The sequence below is a fragment of the Apaloderma vittatum genome, unplaced genomic scaffold (genome assembly GCF_000703405.1).
Source record: "Apaloderma vittatum isolate BGI_N311 unplaced genomic scaffold, ASM70340v1 scaffold15141, whole genome shotgun sequence".
Classification (NCBI taxonomy): domain Eukaryota; kingdom Metazoa; phylum Chordata; class Aves; order Trogoniformes; family Trogonidae; genus Apaloderma; species Apaloderma vittatum.
Genome location: NW_009697504.1, coordinates 117,599 through 134,247, shown reverse-complemented (window position 1 = coordinate 134,247; position 16,649 = coordinate 117,599). Strand labels below are relative to the sequence as shown.

General features: G+C 43.7%; 1 protein-coding gene across 1 annotated transcript in view; it reads left to right on the top strand.

Annotated features, from left to right (window-relative positions):
• The first annotated feature begins 6 nt into the window (after nucleotides 1-6).
• Nucleotides 7-16,649, top strand: part of CNNM2 (cyclin and CBS domain divalent metal cation transport mediator 2) — a 115,633-nt gene continuing 98,990 nt past the window's right edge. The window contains exon 1 of the mRNA XM_009877659.1: nucleotides 7-887. Within this exon, the coding sequence (XP_009875961.1) occupies nucleotides 63-887 (825 nt within the window). The 5' untranslated portion in view covers nucleotides 7-62. The remainder of the gene's footprint in view (nucleotides 888-16,649) is intronic.

Below are 16,649 nucleotides of genomic sequence, written 5' to 3'. Positions count from 1 at the left end.
AGTTCCTGCTGCCCTTCTGGCTGCAGGTCATCTTCATCTCGCTCCTTCTCTGCCTCTCGGGCATGTTCAGCGGCCTCAACCTGGGCCTCATGGCCCTGGACCCCATGGAGCTGCGCATCGTGCAGAACTGCGGCACCGACAAAGAGAAGAACTACGCCAAGCGCATTGAGCCCGTGCGCCGCCAGGGCAACTATCTGCTCTGCTCCCTCCTGCTGGGCAATGTGCTGGTCAACACTACGCTTACCATCCTGCTGGACGACATTGCCGGCTCCGGGCTGGTGGCCGTGGTGGTCTCCACCATCGGTATCGTCATCTTCGGCGAGATCGTGCCGCAGGCCATTTGCTCTCGGCACGGTCTGGCCGTGGGCGCCAACACCATCTTCCTCACCAAGTTTTTCATGATGATGACCTTCCCGGCCTCCTACCCCGTCAGCAAGTTGCTGGACTGTGTCCTGGGCCAGGAGATCGGCACGGTCTATAACCGTGAGAAGTTGTTGGAGATGCTGCGTGTCACCGACCCTTATAATGATCTAGTGAAGGAGGAGCTCAACATTATCCAGGGAGCCCTGGAGCTGCGCACCAAGACTGTGGAGGATGTGATGACTCCCCTCAGAGACTGCTTTATGATCGCTGCCGAGGCTGTGCTCGATTTCAACACTATGTCTGAGATCATGGAGAGCGGTTATACTCGCATCCCCGTTTTTGAGGGTGACCGCTCCAACATTGTGGACTTGCTCTTTGTTAAGGACCTGGCTTTTGTGGACCCTGATGACTGCACTCAGCTCAAGACCATCACCCGCTTCTACAACCACCCGCTGCACTTTGTCTTCAACGACACTAAGCTCGATGCCATGCTGGAGGAGTTCAAGAAAGGTGGGCTCGTGCCTGTGGCGGGGGTTGTGGGGGCATGAGGTGCTCCTTTGGTGGTGGTCAGCATCTACCTTCTTGAGGTGAGAGACCTCTGCAGAGAGGCCTCTTGGGTTCCTGCTCACGGAGGGCTTTGGGAAGGTGTGTTTAGGACAGAGAGCGGCCAGTAATTTGGCGTCTGCCGGGTCTGCCCGATCTCTCGACCAAAAAGCTGTTGCGTGGCTGGTATGTGCCCCCCGGCCTCTTTTCCTCTCTGCACTGGGATGTGTATGTGGGCGTGGTGCCAAGCAAGGTTGTTTTCTTTCTTGCTTTTTCCACTCGTCTGTCCGTTATAGTGAGAACCGCTGACGGGAATCCGCGCCCGTTCCTTGGTTGTGTCTTCTCGATGCTTTTTCAGCTGGCCTGACAGTGAGGAGCGGGTGGGCTGCTTGGGGATCTTTCAGGCTTCAGTGCGCGCACACGTGCTCCGATAAACAAGACGTTTTAGCTCCATTCATAGACTCAGCTGGCTGACCTCAGCTCTCTGCTCGTGTTCCACTGATTTTGATTGACGCTTTGGTCTTGTAACTCGTAAATAGTTTCAGGGTCTTAAAATACACTCGAAAGCACCTCTTCTTGCTGCCCTTCGAATTACAGGTCTTCTCCCCTCTGCCTCCAGGAGCGTGGGCTCAGCAAAGACTCGACCTTTCCTCCCTCTCTGCTGCAGTATGTTTGTTAGCTGCATCAGAATGGGACTGAGGCTTTCTGGCCTTGTCTTGATTGTAGAAGGTGTTGACCTGACAAATGTGTCTTAATTCCTGTTAAAAGATTTTGCTTCTATGAGAAAATAAAAAAAAAAAACCAACACCCCAACCTTTTTTGTTTCCCTTTTTAAATCTGTTCCTCTCTGCAAGCCAAATAATAATGCTATGTGGCCTGTGTAGGAAAGTGCTTTCAAAGAAATAGTTAAGTGAAATTTCAAACAGATTGGGTGTGTGGACTCCGTGCTGGAAAACTGAAGGCCATTGGAGTGCCACGGAGCTGATTGTACCTGCAGAGATCTGATCAAAGTACCGCCGAGCAGCTCAGTCCCTGGGAGATGATCTGGCTGAACTGACCTCACAGTTCAGCTACCGAGGAGTACTTAAGTTCACCTTTATCAACTACAAGAGTTACCCTGAAGAGTACTTTGTAAATTGGCGAATGGTCTTTCTAGATGATAAATTCAAGTCGGCTCTTAAATTTCAGGTCCTACTTTGTTCACATGCTGAGCTCTGACAGCATGGTGTGTGATGTCTTTCTTTCTGCTTAACTCAGTTTTAGGGATTTGGAGGGTTACCCCGTTGGTGTCCTCCGTTTTATTTCATCTCCATGGACAGAAGGTGAACATAATTCAGCTTTTTACTGACCAGTGCAGCAAGGATTTTCTTTATATCTTTCTGCCTCTGCGCAGTGATGGGGATTCAGAGCTGTCGAGGAGAGATGAGGCTGTGGTTTCTGCGCTATGGGATCTGCGGCTCCAATCTCGGAAACTCAATTAGGCCACTTAACTGTAGGCTGGTAAAGATGGATTTCGCTGCATGTGTGCTTATAGGGTGCTTCTATTATTTGGACTCCAGATAGCATGATGGAGTCCTTAACCTACAGAGAGACTTGTGCTTTTTCTAGTTTTGTTTGTAACAGTGTGTCTGAAGAACTTAATATTATGTTGGTCACTGTTTCCCCTGTGTGAAAGTGATGAAATGCACCCCTCTGTGTTAATGCAGGAGCCTTTTTTTTTTATAAATAGCTGGGAGAATTAGGTGCACATTTTAATCCTGCAAGTGTGGCTAAGTCGAATACGGCTCCTTACAGTTCCTGAAACTTGTGCTTAAAATAGACTTGCTAAAAATTCACCTGGGTGGCTTGGGAGGTGCAGAATAGAGATTACTTTCCCTCATAGCCACAGGACTTCCCTTGACTGCAGTAGGAAATGTCCCGGTAGCACAAGTTTAGGATGACTTCCTAATATGTGTGTTCCCTCCTGAGATTGCTGTGTCCTGGAACAGCCCCTGTAGTTGTGAATTAATGCAGGATTATTTGGTTGTGCTTAAATATTTACTCCAGAATACCCATGCTGGTTGGTCTGTATTGACAAGCCCTGATGTTGGGGCTGTCTCTATCCTAACTGGTTTCTATTTAAAAGTGCAGATATGGTGGAAATAAATGACTTCCTTTGTGTCCTTTGAAATGAATGTAAATAACTGATAGCTGGCTTGATCTGGCATAGCACGGCGTCTTTTGCAAGAGTTCTTCAAACTTTCTTCCTCAGAGCAACCTTGCCAAATTCCCGTGAGAATGTACAAATTGCGGGTGAGAATCAAATTGCATGTTACTTTCTGTTAGGGTGTTGAAAATAAATAAGCTTATGCTTTTTGATCATTCCCTTCCCACTGCACTGACCTTCCGCCGCTGTATGCTTGCTTCAAAACTCACATGTATGTCCTTTTTTTTCTTTTTTTTTCCCCACCCAGGTTCCTGCTACCACCATTTGGTGCCATGGGCAGCTTGTGTGATAGTGCTGTCAGCTGAATACTTTAATTGATTTAAGGAGAGAGGCTTGGTTTATTTATTTATTTTTAAACAAGTTTGGTCATTAGCTGGGTAGGTGGGGTTTTGAAATTCACTTTTTGGGGCTGGAGCAGAACATACTTACTCTAAACACAGAATGAAAGCTTAGGAGGAGGAGACTGAGAGCCAAGCATGGCAGGTATATGCCGTTAATGCTGTTGTGGAAGATGGAATCTGTAGTTCCATACCTGTTCTGGTGCTTAGGCTGAACAGCTGGAGGATTTGGTGGTGGGCCTATTATTAATGTTCTTTGTCTACATTTGCAAAATAAGTATTTGTTTCACTTCCATGCTGCCAGGCAAGAAACTTAAATTTTGAGGGAGCTGCCACACATTCCCACTCCCTTGTTGCTCTAATCTCAAAGTGTGAGTAAAAATGATTTCTGAAGCAGTCTGCAAAAAAGCTTTACTTCTAAAAGTTTCTCTTCTTCTTACAAAGAAATGAATAAATAACTTTTGGAAGAGAAGCAAGTTTTTACTGCCATCAACAGACCTTAAAGCTCTACTAGCACGGTCAGATCTCTTTAGCTACAAGTTGAGCAGACTGTGTGTTTGACTTACTAACATTCAATCATTCAAATTTAATGCAAGGAAGTGTATGGTACCCATCATACTGACCTAGGAAATAACCTGCTTGACTTGCTCAGCGCAAAGAGAGATCTCATTAGAAATACGTCCACTTCCAGCTAGTATGACAATGGCCATTGCTGTAAAGGGGAGCAAGGCATTACCTGTTCCGAAATTGATTTGTGTCCTGGCTCCTAAGCTGCAGCAGGGAGTGAATGAGCCACAAAGTCATATTTGGAAAAAAAAATAGTGAGCTGTCTCCACTGATCTTCCTTTTCTTGTTGACAAGTGTGTGGGTTTGCTTTTTTTTTTCCTCCCTCCCCTTTTTGACAGCTTTCCTAGGTCTCTGCTCAAATGCTCTCTGGCACTTGCTCTTGGTGTTTTTCACAGGCAGATCTTTGCATGTGTGATCCTGAATCCGAAGTGTTCTATTTCTAGCTCCCTGCCTGCCAGAGCTACAAGAATTCAGTTTGAAAAGCCTCATGTTGTAATACTAATATTTTAAGATTGGCCCACTTTCTACAAGCCATTGTATGGCTGCTTTCCTGGTGGCCTGGCCGGCTTCAGAGAGCAAGTTTCTCAACTGGAGTCCTCTTTATCTGGGGATTTTGAGTCATATGTTTTGATCTTATTTATATCTGTCTCCACTATTATGTTATACTACAGATCAGAGTTAACAGCCTGTATAAAAGAAGTCACAGTAACTGTGTGCAGCAGTTCCAAGCTCATGTTTTCTGAATAACATGGCAGCCTTGAGAAAGTTCCTACCTTCCCTTATTAAGATCATGGCCAACTAGACCCTAAAAGATTTTTTTTTTTTCTTTCCTAAAAACCTTCTCAGATTTAACTTGATGATGTTCTCTTTAGGCTCTGTTGATCTTGTATTGTCTGTTTTTAACAGTATGTATGTTTAGTGGTTGTATTTAGTGGAGATATAGGACCTGAAGAAAAAGCTTTGTACATCTCTTCCTCTTGCCCTCCAAAGAAAACCAAGCCCTAGCAACCTGAACCATAAACCCCTTACTTCTGAGGGAGCAGAGGATCCAAAATTCTGCCTTACAGTTGTTGTTCTATTTTTTCTGTTCTTAGGTCACTTACTTTTCTGCTACAGCTTGGAACAGGCTTGTAGGCAGCTTCTTTCCTGATCCCTTTCAGGTTTTATGAATCTGAGTCCAGACTTCCCATAAGTAAGTTTTATTTAATGAATCTGAATGCTCACTTCCAAGTTTATCTAACAGGTTGTCTGCCTCCTGAGCCATTTTTCTGTGTAAGCCTGTGACTGCAGTATTATGACAAACTGGAAGAAACTACATAAATCCCTTCTGGGATTATCAAAGGCATGTAAAACTCATTTTTGGAAAACAATATCGTTTTCAAGTCTGCTTGGCTAATAAAAGGCACTTTCTCGGATCTGACTGGGGAAATTCATATAAAGGGAAGGGGGTTGAGGAGATCTGGCATGGAGACTTTTTTTTTGTGTGTGTGTGTGCACAGAGAGTAAGGGTGTGGTAGGTGGGAGAGAATTTGCCACCGAGATGCAGAAGACTTAGCATGATATGCCTGCAGATTTGTTCCCTGAACAAAGATTGCGTGTGGGGGTGGGGGTTGCCTCGTGACAAGCTGTTTCTTGGCTGTCTGGCAGTGGAGCACCCGCAGGTACGGCGCTGCCAAGAGCTTTGCTGGCCTTGCAGAGCTCCTGGGGGATGCGTGCTCGTTCCAGTGGAGAGGAGCGGATGTGGGTTCCTGCAGGCAGCCCTCCTGCTGGTATGCTGGAGGGAGGCGTCAAGGGGAGCCCATAGGAGAACAGCTCCTGTTCTTCCTGGGTTCCCTGCTCTGAAGCTTTTTTAGGGACCAGAGGAAGAGATGCTGCTGGGGAACAGCAGGGCTCCTTCGCCCTGGCCTTGGTGAGGAGGCCAGCTGGAGGCTCCATTCTGCTGCTGAGAGTAGAAAGAAACATGCGGTTCGGGTGGCTGGCAGGGAGGAGGAGTAAGTGATTTCAGTGGCTTGAGCAGTAGAGGTTTGAATCTGACGCTCGTGTTGGGTATGATTCTTCGATTGCTTTTGAACAGGTTCTCGCAACTCTTGTCATTCAGCAAAGACAAGGAGTTGCTTTTTCCTACCTTCAAGTGTTTGCTAAGTTAGCAAATGCTTTCCTGTGCTGAAGCTGATAGGAGTGAATTCCACCACAAGTGAACCATGTTCCTGTCTGCCTTCTCTGTATCTGTAAAGGTTATCTGTAATAGGCAGAGATGTAAACTTCAGGTCAGCCTGAGCAGCCAGCAGCATTTCACATCCAGTTTTGGAGTAGAATACAGAGAAGAGGCAGAATGTCAACTTCTGAGCAAATTCAGTAGTGTGGGGAAATGACTGGGTAGTTTAACCATTGCGGAATTCTTCCAGGGCTGAGATTTTTTTAAGCTTCAGTATTTCTCTGCACGAGAGGTGCTGAGGATCAGAAGATTTTTCTCAGTGAACTTCAGTTGGCTCTTAAGAGTGTAAGAACCATGACAGTGAACCCTCTGCAGTAGTATGTGTCTGACAATGGCTGTGGCTGCTTAGAGAAAGTGTTAGAAAAAAGCAGATTTGTTTTGTTCACCCCAGAAACTTACTGATCTCAGGGTATGATTCAGGATGTTCTGGAGCTAAAGATAGTGTCTTTAATAAATAACCTTAGATGCTTATTTCTCTTGCACAGAGACAAATAGCAGTAGTAGGCTATCACCTGTCAGTAGCTTTGTAGTGCTAGTGGCAGAAGGAGGTTGTTTCTGATTGTGACTTCTATATAAAGCCCTCCAAAGGTAGATTTTGTTTTGTAGGCTGTGACATCACTCTAACTGGTAACTGAGAAACTGAGGGAGTTAGCCACCTCACACTTCATACGTGCGATGAGCCCCAGTCACTTTCCTTCTTTATTGAAGGAATCGTTATAGTAAGTGGGAGTATTGGCAGGAGGGATTACGAGGTCATGTAGCTCGGAGCATCAATGTCATTAAACTGTAGAGAAGATCTGCTCATCGTTCTGGTCTTGGCTAGTGTCAGACTTTGTTTTGCCCACTTGGAAGGCAGACTTTCTAGTGCAGTGGAATTAAAGCCTGGAGAACTTGAAGTCCCACTATGTCACCTCTTTGAAACACTTTGCAACGTATGCTTAATATTGAGAGTCATAAGTCAGTTTTACAGTTGCTCAGGCGCCATCAAGTAGGGCTTGAACGGAAGGAGTGGCTTAGCAGCATGTTGAACAAGTCTGTATCTCATGCTGCCATGCTTTTTTCATTAGTACTTAATGAGATCTCACTTCTAGTATTGAGTCCCTCCCAATTTCACTAATGGAGCTTGTAAAACTAGCCCTCAACATGAAATACTCTGAAGTACTCTGAACCATACCCTGGTGAGCATGACCTGGCACTCCTGTTAATTTGACAAGGTCCTGAAATACAGCCTACCAGCTACAAATAGAAGTGTAAATACTTGGTGCTAATGAGCTACAGCCAAGAGCACAAGGCTAACAGTCCCAGATCAGGTGGTTGATCCAGCCTGGCTCCTGCCAAGGTCATTCCAGGACTATCTGGTGATGGGGTTTTGTTTCACTTTTCAGCAATACATAATAATAGCAAAAGAGATGCATAAATCTGTCATTAACTTTCTTATGATGGAATCCACCTTTTCACTTGGCCTAGAAATCAGCATGGCTCAATAGTTGCTGGCAGAAGAAGCCAAGCTGGGAATAATCTAGGGCTAAGTGTGATGGGATACAGACCGTCCGTAAGAAGGGTGTGAAAAGGAAGGGTCATTAAGGAACTATAAGGGGAAGAGATGACCTAGTCATCTCAGTGTAGGTCATCTTAGAGATGGGAAGAGAAAGGGGTGGCATGGGGCAGGTAAATTGAGAAACTGCTCAGTGTTCTAAATGGCTTTTTGCACAACATGGAGTAATGAAGTTTTCATTCTTCAAAGTAGTTGTTATGAGTTGGGGCAGAGAAACTAAAGTATATTGAAAGATTTCTCATAGCTTCTTAAACCAAAACACCAAAAAAAGCCCCATAAATGTTATGACTCCAGGATGTGCAACTGCACTGTGTCTTTCACAAAGTGGCCCCTGAGGAACCAGGTCCCTGTTTGACACTCCAACCTGAAACAAGGAGTTGCAGTATCAGAAGGATGCATGGCAGAGAGATTTCTCTTGGAGACAAACTGAATGTTCTTTTGACTCACCACTGGAGTTGCATGTACCTGACTGGTTCAGCTTGTCTTTCCATTCCTCGTCCCCAATAACAAAGAGGCTTTAATTGTTACCAAACTTGCCTCCACCAACTCTTTCCTTTTTTGTCCTCTTTTACTCAAAAGTACTCTCTTCACTGTTTATGTCTCTGTAGTAGCTTTCCACTCTAGAGAATCACTAGTAGGGGCCCTTGGAGAACTTTGAGCCATTGTTCTTGTGTTTTGTGTTAAAATTGCCTGGCAGCCTTCCAGAATTTTGATAGGCAGCCAGTTTTTCAGTGAAGAGAAGAATGGCTTTCAGCATTTACCACACTTCTGTGTTGTCTATGGGACATCATATGGGCTGTCTGTCTTTGACAACTGCGTTGTTTCAGTATGCAACCTGTCTGGGTTGGCTGGCATGTTGGAAATCAGGATTCTCACATGGGTGTTTGTGGTTATTTTTATGATTTAAAGACATGAGTCAGTCTTTTTCCCTAGTGGTGATGGTATCTGCCTGAGAGGACTAGTGAAAGAATACTAGAAAAACAACTTTCCTTGCAACCAATTTATATTAAAATACCCAAGCCCTAGATTGAGCAGAAACCTCAAAGCTAAGAAAGCTTGTGCGAATGGCACTTACTTGTTGTCTCTTTGTATTAAAGCATTTTGCTTTGAATGTTATTATTTGCTTGTGAGTTATTATACGGGTATAATAATTTCAGTGTTTAAACATGAAGCAACAGCCCTTTTCATCAAGGAATTGTACTGTGAAGGGCAGACCAAGTGTGATGTCTGTCAGTCTGGGAACTGAAACCTGGTGATTACTGAGGCCTCAGGAGTTACAAGTTAACGAGGTTCTGCTGCAGTTACTAATTAACCAAGCAAGAGCTTTGCTCCAGCCAAAAGAGCTGGAGCCAGAAGATGAGCGCATACGTTTAGTACAAAAGATCTGTATAGGTCTGCAATGCTTTCTGCAATGCTTTCCGTTGGGATTGCACCACATTTTCTTTGCTGGCAGTCCTTAGAGGATCTACTCTTCAAAGGAGAGTGGTGTTGTAACATTGCTGTCTGCAGGGTGAACCACGCGTCAAGACTGGGCTCCTACTTGCTTGAGGTTCTCTCATACGGCAAGTGTGAATGAAAGTTGTTGGCTTGTAGAGTTCTTTTAAAATTTTTTTTAAATAGAGTGAGGGGTTTTTTTTATGGTGGTACAATCTCTTACAGTGATATGGCAGAGCCATCCATGACTGTTGATCTTTCTGGAGGGGAACTAGGCTTTTTTTTTTCCACTTGCCCATGGGTAATGAGGGGAACAAAATGCTGACTCTGCCTTCCTTGGATACTCTGTTCCCAGCAAACAATTTTAAGAAGGATCTTGCCATTTCTGGTTTCCTTCCAGTACTCCACCTCCTGCTTTCAGAAGATTGTCCTGCCTGCCCTTTGCACTGAGGGGTTCAAAGTGCAGCCCTTGGCCCAAAGGGAGCTGGCAGGACCCCTTTCCACGCCAGTTATGTGAGGACACGGATGATCTGTTGCCCACTTTTATTGCTTGTGAATTGCTTGTCAGCAATTTCTAGTCTCCTACAGAAAAGGAAGAAAATCTGCTGGTGTGAACTTGTTCTTGATAAAAATTTACAATCTCGCGTCAAAAGTAGGGGTGGCTGTTGGTTTTAGGCAAGCTGCAGGCTTAGTTTTTCCTATCTAGCTTGGGACATCTTTCCATTGGAAGCAAATACAGCTCTTACAGTTACGATTCCTGTACACAGCAAGCGCAGAGAGGGGCGTTCATTTGGTATTACAGGGCATCCCTTAAGAGGCTTCAGTTCAATTTTTGTACCTTGTAGTTGAAGTAGGCCTAAATTGTGAATTAGAGTTATTCAGTAGCTCTAGCTTGAACTCCAAGGGACGTTGCTAAGTTTTTGCTTCAGGGTGGATGAATTAGTGTGATATGTTTTGCTTATAAGAATTTGTGTGAGTTATTTCCCCTGCTGTGTAACTGAGGTGTGTGTAGACACAAAGCTTTTTGACATTCAGCTTTTATTTTAGTGTCTTGCTGTGGTATGTGGGGAAGGGGGGAAGAAGAACCTCTCAAGATACCAGTTATATGAAGAGTTACTGCCTAGGCCTTGCTTATCCTTCAGCAGAGGGGAGGAGTAAGGGATGCCTTGCTGGAGGCTGGAGCAGTGGTCCTGTGAGTAGGTCACTATATGGACTATATGGCTGTACTAGTATGGGATTTATGTTGCTCTTCAGGTGTGATCTGGTCTTTGAATGCTGGTTCCCTGCTCTCATGGGGAATAACTTTTATATTCTCGTTTATTTTCTCGTTTGCCTGGAGCCTTTTCGAGTGATTAGGCTTGAAAACACTGATAAATCCACAGCCAGATTCAGGAACTTCACACTGCTCAGTGAGAGTATTTTTTTTCTTCTCTTAGGGTTGAAGAATTGCTCACAGTATAAGAATGGGTTTTCTGCCAGAGGAATCCATATCAAAATCATTGTCTATATTTTAGACTCAGCTTCAGCTACTGAAAGTCTGAGTGCTCTACTTGCAAGAGAAATGAGAGACTTACCTTGGATCATGTGTAGAGCAGAGCCTACTTCTGTTTCTTCTATACTAGTGTATTTGTGTTTTCCTGTGACCCTTACAGACATCACAACATGCTTTAAAGCTTTATTCCATTTTCGTATTATGGAGCCCACCTCTCTATCAAAATCAGGACTGACAGTTTCGTAGGTCTTTCAGTTGACAAAGGCCCAGGGGGGATTACGATTACTAATGTGGAATTGCTTTGCCATTAGTTTACTGGTTTAATCCAGCTTGTGTTGTATTGTCTGAAGGCTCCCAAGGAGAACCTGGAAACGGAGAAGTTGCACAGCTTACCCTGTGGGTAGTCTTGGTGGAGGGTGAAGCTTCATAACGTGGGAATCCCCTAAGGTTAGAGCTTCAGGAAGGCAGCTGGGGCAGTGAAAAAACTTAATTACCCACATAATGCATGCAGTCTCCAAGAACTACAGCAATCTGTTGCTTGATGCCAATCGTAGGGTTGAACCAGTTCTAGTGTCTGCAGCCAACATGCAAGCAAATACAGTAGCTTTCTTTTTTCCTGTGTTTTCCAATGCCTCTGGGGTTAAGGGTGGAGATAAAGGTTTCCCTGTACTGTATGATGCATCACAGGCTGGAAATCTCAATCTCTTCTCCTGCTCTCTTCAGGGGCAAACCTGCTGTGCATAGGATGAAAGTCCTGCTAGGAGAGCTCTCATGTCAATGGCCCTATTCTGCTCCTGTTTTTTGTTTGTTTGTTTGTTTTCTTTCTTTCCAGAGCAGCTGTTTTGAATTTTCCAGTTTTTACTGTCATCTTTGAACAGTGGAGTAGGTTTTGGGTTTTGGTTGGTTTTTTGTTGTTGTTGTTTGTTGGGGTTTTTTTAGTGAGAAAGGGTGTGGGATGGAGAGAAGACACATATATTTGAGTGTCAAAGGCATTTTTATTTCTGATTCCTGGCCTGAAAACTGGCTTCAGATTTGTTGCCTGCCTGCTATTTGAACATGGTCCAGTGGTAAGAGGCTTTAATACATTTCTTCTTTGCCAATCATCAACCTCACATCTTCCAGTAAAGGAAAGAATTTGGGAGTAGAGCTTTCAAGACTAATAGCTCTCTCAGCCTCATGCAATGCACAGGCTCCAACCAAAGAGTTGCAAAGAAAATATACAGAAGGGGAAGTTGTCTAGTTGCATCCCTGATGCATCCCAGCCGTCCTGGAACTAGTAACTGTGCTGGAATATCTTAATGTGAGCATAGTTTAGAGAGAATAACGAAATGTCTCATTTCCCAAGTTTCTATTGATGATGCTCTGTACTTCGCTGTTTTTCCCACTATCCAATTAATCTCTAGATGAAAACACACTTGGAAGTATTGGAGGCTGCATCCAGGTACCCTGCTTTATACTTCCATCTACCTCCTGATCAGCAGAAACTGCTGAGTGCTTTGAAGTGCCTGAAAGGCTTAAAAGAGGATGCCGAGCAAAGGGCCCAAGCTGGTAGGCTTGTGGACTTGGGTGCTGTTTATGCTGAGTCTGGGTCTAGGTCTATTTCCTCTGAAAAAACACTAGAACAGCAGCGTTCTGCCAGGTTTTAGAGGAAGCTTCAGCATGAACATTCTTTCAGGAGCGAATGAAGTGCTTTAAACTCAAGAGATTCTTTCTGACAAATGGAGTTATCTTAACCATCCTCTCCTGCGTGGGTTAGTAGTTGTGACAGGGAACGAGTGTGTGCTGTGATTAAACTTGTAGTCCCACAGCTAGAGGCAGGGTGCAGTTTCTGGGAGCAAGAGCTTTTGCTGTGGTAATGCTCGTGAACAACTCTCCTAACAAAAGTAATTCTCATCTCTTGTTATTTTCTGTGGCTTTAAGCATGATTGGGACATAAAACACCTGAAGACATGACTAGATGCAAACTCTCTTGCAGATAGGAATAGATTGTTTTTGTAACCTCATGAAACTGACTTTAAAGCATATAGGAGATTTAATTTTCCTATTCCTCTCTCTTTATTTCTTCTAAAATGGAAAAATGACCCAACGAGATCAAGGGCATAACCACTTCAAGTGAGTTGAAAGTTGGGCAATGATAAAATGGAGATTTTGATTTTTTTGGATTTCCTAGCGATGTCCAAAGTTACATATAGACTATGATGCCTTCTCTTTGTGCTTCAGTTGCTTTGCAGTAGAATGAGGACTAATTTTTGTCCCCTTCACTTGTATCAACTGCATGGTTTTGTGGGAGCCAGTGTGGTTAACACTTTGTTCTGTGTAATATCTTTATGGATATTAAAATTGATGTTGTGAAGCTGATTGCTAGGTGCTTTCTAACCTCTTAGTGACACAGGAGGTTTTAATGCATTGTTTTTTCCTTACTGTGCCAGAGGTGCCATTCATCCTTTTATCCTATGCTTCTTGGCTTTTGTTTTTAGACAGTTTTAAAATAATGCCCAGTTTAGGATTGATTATGAACTAAATATTCTTCTGTTTTGCTGGACTGAAAACCAGTAGGCAAGTTTTTAAGTGGCATGCCTGTTATTGGTTAAATTCCCAGTCTTAGGGGATATGCAAGTAGATCTCCTTTTCTCTTGTTGGTGACAAGATGGTAACAAAAGCATGATAAAAATGGCAATAAATTGGCAGAGACTGGATTCTGCTGCTGCTCTGGTGGTTGTGTTGGGCCCAAATGCACGTCGCCATCTAGGCTGGACTCCGTGGCACAGAATTGAAACAACCTGTGTCCTGTTGACACCTTTAGCACTATGTCTCCATGCTTCTATTAATGACCGATGTCTGATTAAAGTCTCTGTTACTACAGAAACTTAATGCTGGATTCCTAATAAAGGGCACCCTTGTGTTGCATTAGCACGAATAGTTTTGCAGTGGTTGTGATCATACTGATCTGTCTGGCTCTATCCTGGCTCTTTAGTGTTTTCTTTGACGTAGGAGGTAGGAACAGGATGGAGGAACTGAGCATTTTACTGCTTGTCCCATTCAGAAAATGGACGTGACTGGAACAGTGCGACATGATCCTGGGAGTTTTGTGCAGGGAAGGGGTGGACAGGGACTAGTTCACTCTTCTTCCTTTGACTGACTAAAAGAAGAGGTGAGGGAAAGGTGTCCTCCAGTGAAGTGTCAATTCAGAAACCTCACTGGAAAAGCTGCTACCAGAAGTGGCAAAAATAGATTTCTAGTTTCAGAGAGAATTACTTTTCCTTGTTTTTTAATCACTTTGATTTGGAACAGAGATGGAGGGAGTGATGGTAGGACTAGGTGAGGCAACCTTGAAGGTTGGGCGAGGAAGAGATGGGAGTGTCGCAACCTTTGAGTCGTTAACCTTGTGAAGTCGCACGGGGTAGGTGTCTATTGTCCTTGCCCCAACGCACGCACATTTCTACCTGTGACATACCGAACAAATTGCCTTGTGCTGTAGAGATGGTGAAGGGTTGTTAAACCTGTTTGGCTTCGAGGCAGTCATTCTGGGGTTTCTCTTTATCTGCAAGCGTGAGGGTCAGGAGGCCTGCAGGAGCCACTGTCTTCTGCCAGTGACTGGTGTCTGCTCTGCTTAAGGCAAAAGTTCCTGTGTTGGTTGAGGGTTTTTAGCAAGTGCTTACAAAAGCAGTGGTAGATTGTCCCTCCAGGGTGAGGAAAAGGAGCTGCAATGCTTGTGGGGAACTCTGCAGCCCTGACAGAGCAAACCAGTAACTGCTGACAACAGGGAGGGTGCTTGGGTACAATGTTTGAAGATCTTATTGGAGAAATTGAACATTAAACTAATTTTTCAGTTTGATTTAAAATTTGATATTAAATTCTTGAAGCCAGTCATCATCTGTTTCTTGTTTTCCCTATCATAATAAGCTGGTTTTCACGTGACTGTCTGCGTTAGTGTCTATCAAAATGCTGATGTCATCATGAAGAAACAGTTTATCTGCATCATGTACACACAGATGCATCTTTGCAATGATCGTGTTCCTTGATATATAGCACATCTGTAGCAGGTAACAATAGTACTGAAAAAAGCCATGAGCATTTCTGTTTGCTTCTATTTTTCTTTTTTTCCTTTTCTTCCAGCTACTACAAACTCCTATGAGATTGCTAAGACAAGCCTGGCTATGGGGGAATCCAGAAGGTCTGGAAAGAGGGAAAGTGAGAGGACTGAAATTTGTTCAGTGTGTGAGAGAAGGTTAAATCATAAAATACAGAAAATAAAAGCTATCATAGAAAAATAAGGGGGGAAAATAGAGTAAAACCTACTGATGAGAATAATCGCTGAAGCAGCTGACTTCCCTCTGCTGCTTTTGCCACAGCTAAGATGTTCCTGACTTGCTGTTTGTGCTGCCCTGTGTTTTTGGCATGTGTCAGTGATCCGTTTACTGTTACTAGAGCAGGTGACACACAGGCACAGGTGAAAGAGCTTTCTTGCTGTTCCACCAAAGCATATGACTCATTGTTGAAGTGGTGGCTCATTAGAGGAGCAGTTCAACTAAAAGGATGGAAATTATTAGGGTTTCCAATGATAACTGTTTCTTTTGGATATTTTTGTGTTATGGACACAGCAATGAAACTTTTGTCTGTGGACACCGGTCTGTTAGGAATTGACCTGTTTAATTTATGTGAGCCTCGTAACGCAGGTGACTGCTTGGTAGTGGAAGCTGGGCTAGATTTGAACCTATAGAAGACTATTGACTTGATCTTTTAATCCATTATCTCATTCTTCACTCTTCTTTTCTGTTTGAATGTTGTAGTTTTGAGACATTTTTGTAAAGGGTACTGGGAAAACTTGCAAACATTTTTTGAACAAAAGATGGTTTGTCTTCATGGCTGGGAGGGTTCATTTGGACACTTGCTTTGAGATTTCTTTTGTTTGGAAAACTGAAGTTCTTAGAAGTTAGATGGCCTTGGCTTTCTTTGTTCTTTCTTTGTCTCAGACATCTGTATCAGCTCTCTCACCGAGCTCTTTATCTTACTTGGCTTTTCTGTGGATGCCTGGAGGCCTTGGCTCACATTCTCAAGAGTGTCCACTGCTTCAAGAAGCCATTGCTGCTATCAAATTACCTTGACAGCTGTTGTCCCATTTCATATTTGCCATCCCCTCCCCCTGGCTCCCTTGTGATTTTTGGCAGAAGGTGTGGCTATTGAGCAATAAAACTTGGATCTGAGAATCCTGTTGCTGGTGAGAAAATGAGATGAGAGCATGCTAGTTAATGCCTCACAACTTGACTTCTTGCTGATGTATAATCAGTAGCATCTTTATTTAAAAACAAAACCTCCCACTAGCTACTCTGTTTGTGGATTGAGTGGATGGTTCATTTACTGTTCATCTGGAATTGTGATAGGTGCTGGTCTCTTAAAATAGCATGCTCTATGCTAAGGTGTATATGACCAGACAAGCTCTTGATTAGAAGTTCTTGGCAAGTGCCTATGTGTAAGGACTGCAAAACATCTAGGATCCTTGTGTTAATGAAAGTAATCCATAAGGGCATGACTGATTTTGTCTTCCTGTTAGCTTTACCGATGATCCTACTCCTGTGTAACGTGAATAGAGCTCCTGTAGTACTGTTTAGTAGACATTAAACATGACCCTATAAGGAGCAGTTGGTCTTGCTTGGATTTGAATTAACAAAATGCAGAAAGGGCAGTTGGGGGCTCTCCTTTTGTATGTGTTTGGGAATTTCATTGCCATTGTTTCAAATGCAACCATAAAAAACTTATGACAGCTGACAGACACGGTGATGAAATTGGGACCAACCATCATTAGACAGCTGCCGTCTCTGCAAACCTCTCCTTTTAAGATGTTGTGTTTCCTTTGTCAGTTGTTTGAGAAGTTGACTGATGCATGGTGTGCTTTAATCTCTACTGACCATTCCTCTTGTCCCTGCTGGAACATGTCA